Source organism: Pagrus pagrus (assembly GCF_965226575.1).
Source record: "Pagrus pagrus genome assembly, chromosome: 15".
Lineage (NCBI taxonomy): Eukaryota > Metazoa > Chordata > Actinopteri > Spariformes > Sparidae > Pagrus > Pagrus pagrus.
In genome coordinates, this window is record NC_140199.1 from 233,071 (window position 1) to 246,092 (window position 13,022).

A 13,022-nucleotide genomic window follows, 5' to 3' on the forward strand; every position below is an offset into this window, starting at 1 on the left:
GCTTGTTTCCATTCAGACAGGCTGCCGGTTTAATGTTTTGTTTTTGTACTTTTTTCATTTTTTATGAAATGATTATCTTTTGACTTGAGTTCACACAGAACAGCAGCTTCTGAAGGTTGTACTTCACTTCCATCTCAAGCTACTTCCTACTTTGTACCCGACTACCTTTATTTATAGCTTTAGTTACTAGTTACTAGGGCTTTGACATTTGCCCAAAAAATCATATTCGAACTTCGTTTGTTTATTAATATTAATATTCGAATATATTCGAATATTTATTGATAATATTTTGATCATTAAATGCCTCCAGTAAGACCTATATTAGTATCAAAAGAAAGTCGTTTTTCTGTTGTTCTATGTTCTGTCCACCAGAGGGCAGTGTATCAATCAATAGACAGAAAAGTGTTGACAGGTGGGCTCTCAAGTTGCTGGTCGTGGAGTGGTCGATAAGTTTAGTCTTACATATTTTACAAATAACTTTGTCCTTTCTCATTATTTTTCCTTGTTTCAGGAAACCAAAGAAGCGCCACACATTACTCCTTAAATTTTCCGGCGTGTATAGTTCTCCTTCCGCACTCGCAGCCTTTTGCTCCGCCATTGTTTTTCTGTGAAAGAGTGTAAACAGGCGTCAGGCGCTAACGACGTGATAACGTACAGAAGCCCCAGGTGATCAATGCTCATGAGCTCGCGTTTCACGAAACAGGCTGAAAAAAGCCTCGAATCTGGATTGAAAACTACGTTTTCAGGCAAACACATTTACCAAAAATAATGCTTATTATAGGTTCGAATATTTAGAAGCTGCCCGATATTCGTTCGAATATCTTTTTTTTTTTAATATTCGAATTATATTCGAATACCGAAGTTCGATGTCAAAGCCCTACTAGTTACTCTGCTGAGTAATAAAGTATGATCACTGATGATGATGTCCATCACAGTGCTGTTGGTTCAGGACCAGATCATGTGAGACAAGTTGAGTAACATCATATATGTGACGTGTGATATATGTGTTAAAACAACTCACACTGGACACAAACAGCTGCTTCCTGTTTGTTAAAGTGAACTGATGAAACCAGCGTGTCTGTCCGTCTGTCTGTCTGTCCGTCTGTCCGTCTGTCCGTCTGTCTGTCTGTCTGTTAGTTTGTGATGTCACAGCGTACCTTTCTCTCCAAAGATCCACCTCCTGTGCATGCTGGTGGTGAAGAAGATCGGCGTCTGTGTGACGCACATCAGCAGGTCGGTGATCGCCAGGTTAATGATGAACATGTTGGCCGGCGTCCGCAGGCTGCGACTCCTGAGACACACACACACACACACACACACATACACACGATTCATCATTTCAGTTGTTTTCTAGTAGAAACATTAAAGCAACACTAGGTAGTTTGGACTCATTACTACCCCCGGCTGGTTGAGAGGCGCAATTATCTGTTACTAGAGTCGTAAATACTGTCGCTGTACGAGCCTCCCTGGGGAAAATGAATACACGTGAATTTGTTGACGGAGCCGGCGAATCACGAAATCGTCTGAAAAAACCTCAACCGAGTGCCGACAACAAGCTCGATTCAGAGAGAGCAGCTGGTAGTTTGTTAGCATATAGGCTGCACAGCACATTAGCATGCTAGAGTTATTCTCACACCGAGTTGGTTGTAGTGACTGCACCGACTAAGTTACTTCCAAAACATGACGCTTGGGCGTGAATGTGTTTAGTAACGTCTGAAAATATAACTACGTTTTCGGGAGTTACTGAATACAATCGCAAGTTGACGTTGTGTTCGGCGTAATAACTACAACCAACTTGGTATGACAACAGTAAGTAGCATGCTAACGTTACCTCCCGATCCCGATCACACTGTTCAACAATTACGTTGATTATCTGCATGAACTAAGGAATCTGCAACTTTACAAGACAAGACGTTCATAGTGTTTTAGTAAGTTAGTCATCGTCTACAGTCACTACATGAAAACGAGCAAGCTGACGTTGTGTTTGGTGCAATAACTACAACCAACTTGGGACGACAACAGTAGCTAAGTAGCATGCTAACGTTACCGATAACAACAATAGCCTGACGTTACCTCCTGACCACACTGTTCAACAATTACGTTGAATATCTGCATGAACTAAGAAAACTGCAACTTTACAAGACAAGACGTTCACAGTGTTTTAGTAAGTTAGTCATCGTCTACAGTCACTACATGAAAACGAGCAAGCTATCGAAACGGACAGCATTAGCTTATCTCCCGGCTTTATTACAGTTATAAACTGGACAAATAGAGCCCCAATGAACACCACATAACAACAGATCAACTCAAAGTAAAAGTCGGTAAGATAATAAATATGTATCTATGTAATATATGACTTACAAATCCAGTAGCATCGAGGCTAGGTCGCCATCAGTTCTTTCAGCTCGCACCACCGAGTGTAAGCTGGTCCAATATTTGTCCATGTCAGGCTCATGTTATATCACTTTCTCTTTTTCTTTTCTTCGCCTCCTCAGACAAAACCTTCTTGGCTGTTTTAGCTGGCTTGGCCATGGCGTTGGTTTACAAAAAATCCAAGTAGCTGCTGGCTAAATCCACCGATGAATAAACGTGTCGTAAAGCAGGTCGCACTAGACTTCTTTACATCAGATCGGTTCCGACCCGCTCAGGGAAGTTACACAGTGCGGTTTCTACCGGCGCGACCCCCCTCAGGCTGCAGAGGCGTCACCGTTCATCCTATTAACCGTTATTCTACCACTTAACTGAGTTTAGAAACATTATTTTAAGGTCGAAAAGCTACCTAGTGTTGCTTTAAAACACTGTCTGGTTCAGCTTGTTAAATGTGAGGATCTGCTGCTTTAACTGAAGAGTTTTGGACTGTCTGTCTGCCTGTCTGTCTCTCTGTCTGTCTGTCCATCTGTCTGTCTGTCTGTCTGTCCACCTGCCTGTCTGTCTGCCTGTCTGTCTGTCAGTCATTTGAGCAGATACAAGCTTCTATGCCCACCCTCGAACCCACAACAGCCAATGAGAGATCAAGTAGACAAGAGACCCACTCTCTTTTCTTTCTCCAGCCTCCAGGTGATGGTCCATCATGTAGTTTATGTAGTTTTGCTCTTTGAATCGTCAGTTTTTCCACCTCAGCTCTTGTTTCTGACTCTTTTATCCACACAGAGTTAATGTGAATAATAAAATAAAGAACTATAATGAGTTTAATCCTCCTGTTTCTCTCAGGCAGGAGACATAAAGTCACCAAATGGCATTTTTTAACAGGCACCTGAATATTTCCTCAGAGAAACGTGTTAAGTGTTAACTTTCAGTGTTATTACATTTGAACTTTTGAACCATGTCAGACTGTATGATGTGGACTCATGTCTTCCAGCTGACAGGAGCAGTTACAGCTCATCTGCAGAGTTTTGCATTAAAACATCCAGGCGAGAAGAATAAATGACTGATCAATGACAGAAACATTTACAGAACATTCTCAGCTTATAACCTTTATAACTAACCCTAACCCAGCCAGGTCTGTACTTTTAGGATAAGTTTACATGAATCTCAGAACATGTTAATCCTGGAAATGATCAGCAAATGAATCACTAATGGAAATAATGGTTAGTTGCAGCCTGACGGCTCCAGACGGCTTTCGTCCTGACTATTTTGAGCTGACTATTTTGGCAAAACGAGACGAGATGGACGAGTTTAATCTGCACACATCTCTGATGATATCATTTCTGTAAATGTCAATAACTTGGTATATTAATAAGCTGTAAAGTGTCTTTTGAAGCTGCACAGCCTTGATTGCTAAGTGGACTAGCAGGTGTCAGGACGCCACGAGGTTCATCAAGTCCATTTCAGAGGACGAAGAAGAGCCCACATGGAAAAATCACTTAGTGCTGCTTCACTTCTATATTTAACATTTGATCAATGGAGCGTCCATCATGGAGCCGGGACGGTTCTGATCAAAGATCAATATCTGTCCCATAAATGGTGCGATCAATAAGTGGGTCGAACTCGTCTTAAGTGCTGAAATTTCGTCAAAAGAGTCCAGAAATGCCCGACTCTGTTTCAGAGGTTCTGTGGAGGGATGAAGATAAAAGCCTGAGTGTGTGTGTTTGTGTGTGTGTGTGTGTGTGTGTGTGTGTTTGTGTGTGTGGTCGATACCAGCCGAGACTCACTGCAGCCGGAGGACACACACATATCCCAGCAGGAGATTAAACTTCGGTCCGAGGAGCTTTAAGAGCTGCGAGTCGTCACGTCACACCTGTGTTTGAGTCCACAGGTGTTTCACAGGAGAAACTAATCATTTCAGACTGAACTGATCGTCTCTCATTTGTGGATTATCTGATCTTAACTTCATCACCAGGAGGGAGAAAACAAATCGTTTAACAACATTTAAAAGCATTTCATAGGATTACAGAGAGAGAATATCGACGCCCTTCTCAGAATTTTCTACATTTTTTAATCTGGCAATTATGACTTTACATCGTGTGCGTGAGAAGAATCTGCCTTCATTTCATCCTGTGTGGATTAAACTGAGCTGTAGTCAACACGCAGCTGTTCAGTGTTTAACTGGAACCAGTAGAAGAAAACACACCAACACTAAATGTCATGAATCTCTCTGAACTTTAATCTGACCGTCAGCTCACAGCTACATTAACCTGCATCTGAGTGACCACCTGTGATGTGATGTCACTTCCTGCTCTATATGAAACAAACCCGTCCTTCACTGAGACAAACAGACTCCATGTTTCTACACAAAGACAGAAAGAAGTTCATGTAGAACATTTGCAGAGACAGAGTCAGAGTCAGAGACAGAGTCAGACAGAGACAGGGACAGAGACAGAGTCAGAGACAGAGTCAGAGACAGACAGAGTCAGAGACAGAGTCAGAGACAGAGACAGAGTCAGAGTAAGAGTCAGAGTCAGACAGAGTCAGAGACAGAGACAGAGTCAGAGACAGAGTCAGAGTCAGAGTCAGAGACAGAGACAGAGTCAGAGTCAGACAGAGTCAGAGACAGAGACAGAGTCAGAGTCAGACAGAGACAGAGACAGAGTCAGAGACAGACACAGAGTCAGAGACAGAGTCAGAGACAGACAGAGTCAGAGACAGAGTCAGAGACAGAGACAGAGTCAGAGTCAGACAGAGTCAGAGACAGAGACAGAGTCAGAGACAGAGTCAGAGTCAGAGTCAGAGACAGAGTCAGAGACAGAGTCAGACAGAGACAGGGACAGAGACAGAGTCAGAGACAGAGTCAGAGTCAGAGTCAGACAGAGTCAGAGACAGAGTCAGAGACAGAGACAGAGACAGAGACAGAGTCAGAGACAGACAGAGTCAGAGACAGAGTCAGAGACAGAGTCAGAGACAGAGTCAGAGACAGAGTCAGACAGAGACAGAGTCAGAGACAGAGTCAGAGTCAGAGTCAGAGTCAGACAGAGTCAGAGACAGAGTCAGAGACAGAGACAGAGTCAGAGTCAGACAGAGACAGAGACAGAGTCAGAGACAGACAGAGTCAGAGACAGAGTCAGAGACAGACAGAGTCAGAGACAGAGTCAGAGACAGAGACAGAGTCAGAGTCAGAGTCAGACAGAGTCAGAGTCAGAGTCAGAGACAGAGACAGAGTCAGAGTCAGACAGAGACAGAGACAGAGACAGAGTCAGAGTCAGACAGAGTCAGAGACAGAGTCAGAGACAGACAGAGTCAGAGACAGAGTCAGAGACAGAGACAGAGTCAGAGTCAGAGTCAGACAGAGTCAGAGACAGAGACAGAGACAGAGTCAGAGTCAGAGACAGAGTCAGAGACAGAGTCAGACAGAGACAGGGACAGAGACAGAGTCAGAGACAGAGTCAGAGTCAGACAGAGTCAGAGTCAGAGACAGAGACAGAGACAGAGTCAGAGTCAGAGTCAGAGTCAGAGACAGAGTCAGAGACAGAGTCAGACAGAGACAGGGACAGAGACAGAGTCAGAGACAGAGTCAGAGTCAGAGTCAGACAGAGTCAGAGACAGAGTCAGAGACAGAGACAGAGACAGAGTCAGAGACAGACAGAGTCAGAGACAGAGTCAGAGACAGAGACAGAGTCAGAGTCAGAGACAGAGTCAGACAGAGACAGAGACAGAGACAGAGTCAGAGACAGAGTCAGAGTCAGAGTCAGAGTCAGACAGAGTCAGAGACAGAGTCAGAGACAGAGACAGAGTCAGACAGAGACAGAGACAGAGACAGAGTCAGAGTCAGAGTCAGAGACAGAGACAGAGTCAGAGTCAGAGTCAGACAGAGTCATAGACAGAGTCAGAGACAGAGACAGAGTCAGAGTCAGAGACAGAGACAGAGTCAGAGACAGAGTCAGAGACAGAGACAGAGTCAGAGTCAGAGACAGAGACAGAGACAGACAGAGTCAGAGTCAGACAGAGACAGAGACAGAGTCAGAGACAGAGTCAGAGTCAGAGTCAGACAGAGTCAGACTCAGAGTCAGAGTCAGAGTCAGAGTCAGAGACAGAGACAGAGTCAGAGACAGAGACAGACAGAGTCAGAGTCAGACAGAGTCAGAGACAGAGACAGAGACAGAGACAGAGTCAGAGACAGAGTCAGAGTCAGAGACAGAGTCAGAGACAGAGACAGAGTCAGAGTCAGAGACAGAGACAGAGTCAGAGTCAGAGACAGAGTCAGAGTCAGAGTCAGACAGAGTCAGAGTCAGACAGAGTCAGAGTCAGAGGAGACAGAGTCAGAGTCAGAGTCAGAGTCAGAGGAGACAGAGTCAGAGACAGAGTCAGAGTCAGAGGAGACAGAGTCAGAGACAGAGTCAGACAGAGACAGAGACAGAGACAGAGTCAGAGTCAGAGTCAGAGGAGACAGAGTCAGAGACAGAGTCAGAGTCAGAGTCAGACAGAGACAGAGACAGAGTCAGAGTCAGAGACAGACAGAGTCAGAGTCAGAGACAGAGTCAGAGACAGACAGAGTCAGAGTCAGAGACAGAGTCAGAGACAGACAGAGTCAGGCTCACAGGAAGGGCGTGAACCATATTTGGGCACAGGAAGTCGTCCTACCTGCAGAAGGCGTAAATGACCAGGAAGTTGCCGACCATGCCGGTGATGCCGATGGCGAGTATGACGGAGCCGATGGTGTAGTGGGCGTGGTCGGGCACGTCCACCGTGGGGAAGGGGTGTGGGGCCTCGGGCGCCATCGCCACCTGGAGGACAAACAGGAAATGGCACATAAACATGACAATGCTGCAGGTCGGTCGTCAAAATCACACTCCAGGTAATGCCAGGTTCAGACAGGACGCTGAAGCGCTGCGAAGCGCCGCGCTCGGAAATTCTCGCGCGAGCCACGGCCCTTCTTTTCACACCAGACACGAATATCTCCGCGCCGGTTGGCAAACGGCTCTGCTAATTACAACGCCATGTTTTCCTGACAACTGTAAATCTATGTCCACTTCATAGTAATGAGTAGTTTTCTGTCAATCGGGGTGTTTAATTATCGAAACATTAATATAATATCTATAAGCACAGGTAAATATTGCAGGTGTTGGAGAAGAGCTGGTGTTTAATGACAAAGCGAATTAACAGAAGTTGAGTGAAATCAGAGTTTTAAACTTTAAAACCGACCGGTGGCACTGACGTCACATATCATGAAGACCCTGGAGAGACTGGTCCTAAAGCAGCTCAGGCCTATGGTCAGGCCGCACCTGGATCCCCTCCAGTTCGCCTACCAGACCCGGATTGGAGTTGAAGATGCCATCATCTACATGCTGAACCGTGTCTACGCCCACCTGGAGGCCGGGGAGCACTGTGAGGGTCACGTTCTTTGACTTCTCCAGTGCTTTCAATACCATCAGGTCTGCTGTACTGGGTGACAAGCTGACGGCGATGCTGGTGGATCCCCCCCTTGTGTCCTGGACTGTGGACTACCTCACTGGCCGACCACAGTACGTGCGCTTGCAGCACTGTGTGTCAGATGCAGTGGTCAGCAACACCGGGGCCCCACAAGGGACTGTCCTCTCTCCTTTACTCTTCACCCTTTACACCACGGACTTCAGCTACCAGACATCGTGCCATCTTCAGAAGTTTTCTGATGACTCTGATGTCGTTGGATGTATCAGCAAGGTGATGAGGCTGAATACAGGGCTGTGGTGGATAACTTCGTCACATGGTGTGAGCTGAACCACCTGCAGCTCAACACAACAAAGACCAAAGAGCTGGTGGTGGATCTGAGGAGAACCAGGACACCAGTGAGCCCAGTTTCCATTCTTGGGCATAACGTAGACATCGTGGAACACTACAAATGTCTGGGGGTGTTCATCGACAATAAACTGGACTGGACTAGGAACACTGAAGTCCTCTACAAGAAGGGACAGGTGCTGTTCTGTTTGCTGTTGTGTGCTGGGGCAGCAGGCTGAGAGTAGCAGATGCCAACAGACTCAACAAGCTGATCAGAAAGGCCAGTGACGTTGTGGGGGTGGAGCTGGACACTTTGACAGCAGTGTCTGACAGGAGGACGCTGTCGAAGTTGCGGGCGATACTGCAGTATGACTTTCACCCTCTCCACAACGCTCTGGTCAAACAGAGGAGCACCTTCAGCGAGAGACTAATTGCTCTAAAATGCACCACTGAGCGCCACAGGAAGTCATTCCTACCTGTGGCCATTAAACTTTACAACTCCTCCCTCTGATGTTTGGACTCAAATGGCTATATATATTTATATATGTATATAAATGTACATCTGCCATACCATATATATATTTATATTGCACTGTATATTTGTAAATACTTGGAGTGGTCATTGAACAGTTAAGATTGTCTATTTTATTTTATTTTTCTATTTTATATATCTTATTTTATTACTTTATTTTATTGTCTACTTTACTATGTTATCTATATCTTTATCTCTTGTTTCCATTCAGGCTATATTTCTATTTCTGCTTTGCACGGAGCATCTGTAACAAAACATTTTCCCTCCGGGGATTAATACAGTATCCGGATTCGGATTCTGATTCTGATTCTGATTCTGATTCTGACACACCTGGGTACTGACACACTGGAGTACTAACACACCTGGGTACTGACACACTGGAGTACTGACACAATGGAGTACTGACACACTGGAGTACTAACACACCTGGGTACTGACACACTGGAGTACTGACACACTGGAGTACTGACACTACTGGGTACTGACACACTGGAGTACTGACACACCTGAGTACTGACACACTGGAGTACTGACACTACTGGGTACTGACACACTGGAGTACTGACACACCTGGGTACTGACACAATGGAGTACTGTCACACTGGAGTACTGACACACTGGAGTACTGACACACCTGAGTACTGACACACCTGAGTACTGACACACTGGAGTACTAACACACCTGGGTACTGACACAATGGAGTACTGTCACACTGGAGTACTGACACAATGGAGTACTGACACACTGGAGTACTGACACACCTGAGTACTGACACACTGGAGTACTGACACACCTGAGTACTGACACACTGGAGTACTGACACACCTGAGTACTGACACACTGGAGTACTGACACTACTGGGTACTGACACACTGGAGTACTAACACACCTGAGTACTGACACACTGGAGTACTGACACACTGGAGTACTAACACACCTGAGTACTGACACACCGGAGTACTGACACACTGGAGTACTGACACACCTGAGTACTGACACACTGGAGTACTGACACACTGGAGTACTGACACACCTGAGTACTGACACACTGGAGTACTGACACACCTGAGTACTGACACACTGGAGTACTGACACACCTGAGTACTGTTTCCCTCTGCTGCTGCTGGAGACCACAAACATTGTCTGCTTCCTAAATTAGATAAGGGGCGTTGAGAAAGACTGATTTGAACCATAACTGTGATAATTTAAAATACTGATATTGTGCTAATGATGCATATATACATATATATATACATGATGTAAATAATCCAGTGCCTCTTTAATCATTCTGTCAGTTCTCCAGTTCTCTCACCATCACTTTATATTCACCATCAAACAGACAGAAGACACTGTAACTACATCAGTTCATCACACCACAGTTTAAACTTTACGTTAACACAAACATGAATCCACTCATGTAATATTGGAGTATAGTTTGCGACACATATCTTGTGCACTTTGCGTATATTTGATTGTTTAATGAGCTAAAAATAATGTTTCTGTGTTTATATCACATTCAGTCACTTTCTTGTTCAATGAAGTGAAAAACTTCACACAGCAAAAACACATCATTACAAGAGATGCAGTGTTAAAATGGACACAACAATATTTTGCTCTTCTAGTAAACAAGTATTTTCTAGGAAACATAAATAAAATGAGTCAAAGCAACATTAAATTCGAAGTTTGTGTACAACGTTTTACTTTTTACAACCTTTTAATTGTTTGTGTCGCTTAAAATCTGATAAACAAAACCTTAAAATTGTGTTTTTATATATTTATGTTTATATGTTTATACTTTATATATTTATTATATGTTTATACTTTATATGTTTATATATTTGTGTTTATATGTTTATATATTTATATGTTTATATATTTATGTGTTTATATATTTATATATTTATATGTTTACAGCAAAACCACTGAAATCCTTGATGTTGAACTCAACGTACAGCATAGAAATGGTGCAGATTCATTTATGTAAACATTAAATTGGTTGTTTGATCTAAAAACATAGCTGAAATTATTATTCTTTTAAAATCCACTCTGTTTTTAACGTTTATTTGAAAATGAGTCTCGTCCTCGTCCAGAACTACAAATGTGTGCTTGATGGGGTGGAAACGTTCTGACAGGATATCGTTGGGTCTGAACCATCGTGATAGAGAGGGAAGTAAAGACTTGAGACTTGATGACTTGATGATGTCTTTGTGTTTGTCTGATGTTAAATTTAATAAACTAAATAGTCCGTCTGCATTTTACAGTTTAAAAGTGATGGAGAGATTTTTTTTATCGGAGAAATGAAGAACTAAATCAGCTTTAATAAAACGTATTTATACATTTATTGGAGTGATTATCAGGTTTTAATACAAACATTATTATTGGACAGGTCCTGATAGCTTGTCCTCTGTCTTTATAAAGATCTGAGCCTGCAGGGAGGACGGCAGAATCTCTGGGAGGGGAAGTGACTTGAGTGGTGAGTTAAGTTACTAATGTATTTAAGTAACATAACTTATGTAACTGTGGACGTTAGAGGAACTGCAGCTGAACTTCAACACTGGAAGCTTCTTCTTCATGGAAGTGTTCTGTAACCACGTGTTCGTCTCCTCCTCTGAGACATCACTTTACTTTTATATCCAACAAATAAATCCTACATTGAATCTGTTCTGCTGAAGACAAAAGTAGGACATGAAGCTGAGGGAGGATCACTGAAGTGTGACGAGGGGACAGGAAACATGTTAATTAAAGCTTGTATGAATGTTCCTGCAGTCTGTGAACAAACCGTCGTTATCACAATGTTTTCCACGTCATCAGCAGCGACTGTTTACATCCACTTCACCACTGTGTCACCACATTAACTGAGAGCAGCGCAGCATCACAAACCATTCAGGATCTCACATCATGAAGGATCCAACCAGCACATTCATACATACAGATAATGTATTATACAGATATAAGGTCTTTACTCCTCCTCTGCTCCTTTAGACAAACAGCTAATGACTGGTTTAAGTGTTATCAGCAGTATTTCCTATGGTGGTTTAGGGTTAGCTGGTTGTTTCTTTATCGTGTTGATGTTTCTGTTCATTAGTTGTGTTGAAGGTTACGTTATTGATTGATTTTTATGGACATGATTTTTATGGACACCCTAACCCCTAACCCTCTGCTTTTTAAAAACTGATTACAAGAAGGAAAATGATCATTAAAATAAAAACATAAATAAAATCAGTGTCTCTGGTTTTACTGTCATGTTTCAGCTCCACGTCTACGTGTCTTTCCTGTCATGATTTTATTCTTTTCGATTTTCGATCAATGTTTTTATAATTTTATAGTTTTATATTAAAACAACAGATGGAAGGTCACAAACCTGCAGAGAAGAGTCTCCTGCTCTCTTGTCACCAGTTTATTTATCATATCGTTCAAGTTTCTGTTGCTCTCACAAAACATCAACATGCATTGCAATTTTTTAGAAAAGCTGCAGTGAGATTTAAGACCACAACATCCAGAGATGAAAGGAATGAATCTAATTATTTAACATGTCAAGATGAGAAATACATTTCAATATATCTCCTGTTATAAAGTTCAAACTCTGATTAAAAGCCGTGAAGAAAGTGTGAACGCTGCAGGACATTTTTTAATTTTTCCCACTCATTCCAGCGGGCCCTGAACGCAGCATTATTTACAGGAGGTGTCGTCCTGATGTGGATGTGAAGTGGATCAGACAGGAACCGGTCCGACTTTAATTATGCAACACGATGACATCGTTCACCTTTTCTATATGCAGCTGACCCAGTTTACTGCACACTGCAATTACAGCTGTGTGTGTGTGTGTGTGTGTGTGTGTGTGTGTGTGTGTGTGTGTGTGCGTGTGTGTGAATCAGTCTGGATGTAATTAAAGTCTCACAGCTCGTGTGTTTTATCGCTCTGTATCTTGGTTTTCTCATCACAGTGCAGCTCGTGGCGTTCGGCCTCCTGCTTCGTCTCAAAGTCGTGAAATCTCCTCAAACTGAGGCTGGTTGTCAAACTTGTGGCTCGAGGCCAGAAATCTGGACAGGAGAGAGTTGATTAGAGGTCAGCTGACAGAGGACGACAGAGCGTCTCTGTTAAAGGTGCAATATGTACAAATTAACCTTCAGTCTGAGGTCATTACAGAAGAATAGACTGCCTAGGCTAGCCTGTTAGCATGCTAACTTCAGTAAATATCCCTGTGTGTGTAGACGTCTGACAAAACGTCACATCTGTTATTTCTTCACATTCTGTTGATGGTTTCTGACTTTTAGAGGGTTTGAACCTTAAATTCTTCTCGACAAACTATAAAAACTAATCAGTGACGAGTTAATGAAGATTCTGCAGCTGCATGTTTTACTT

General features: G+C 43.3%; 1 protein-coding gene across 1 annotated transcript in view; it reads right to left on the reverse strand.

Annotated features, from left to right (window-relative positions):
* LOC311271002 (melanopsin-A-like) overlaps positions 1 to 13,022 on the reverse strand; it is a 38,735-nt gene that overhangs the window by 18,338 nt on the left and 7,375 nt on the right. Inside the window, exons 2-3 of the mRNA XM_084376324.1 lie at positions 7,015 to 7,157; positions 1,158 to 1,291 (exon numbers count right to left, since the gene is read on the reverse strand). Coding sequence (XP_084232450.1) covers positions 1,158 to 1,291; positions 7,015 to 7,157 — 277 coding nt within the window. The remainder of the gene's footprint in view (positions 1 to 1,157; positions 1,292 to 7,014; positions 7,158 to 13,022) is intronic.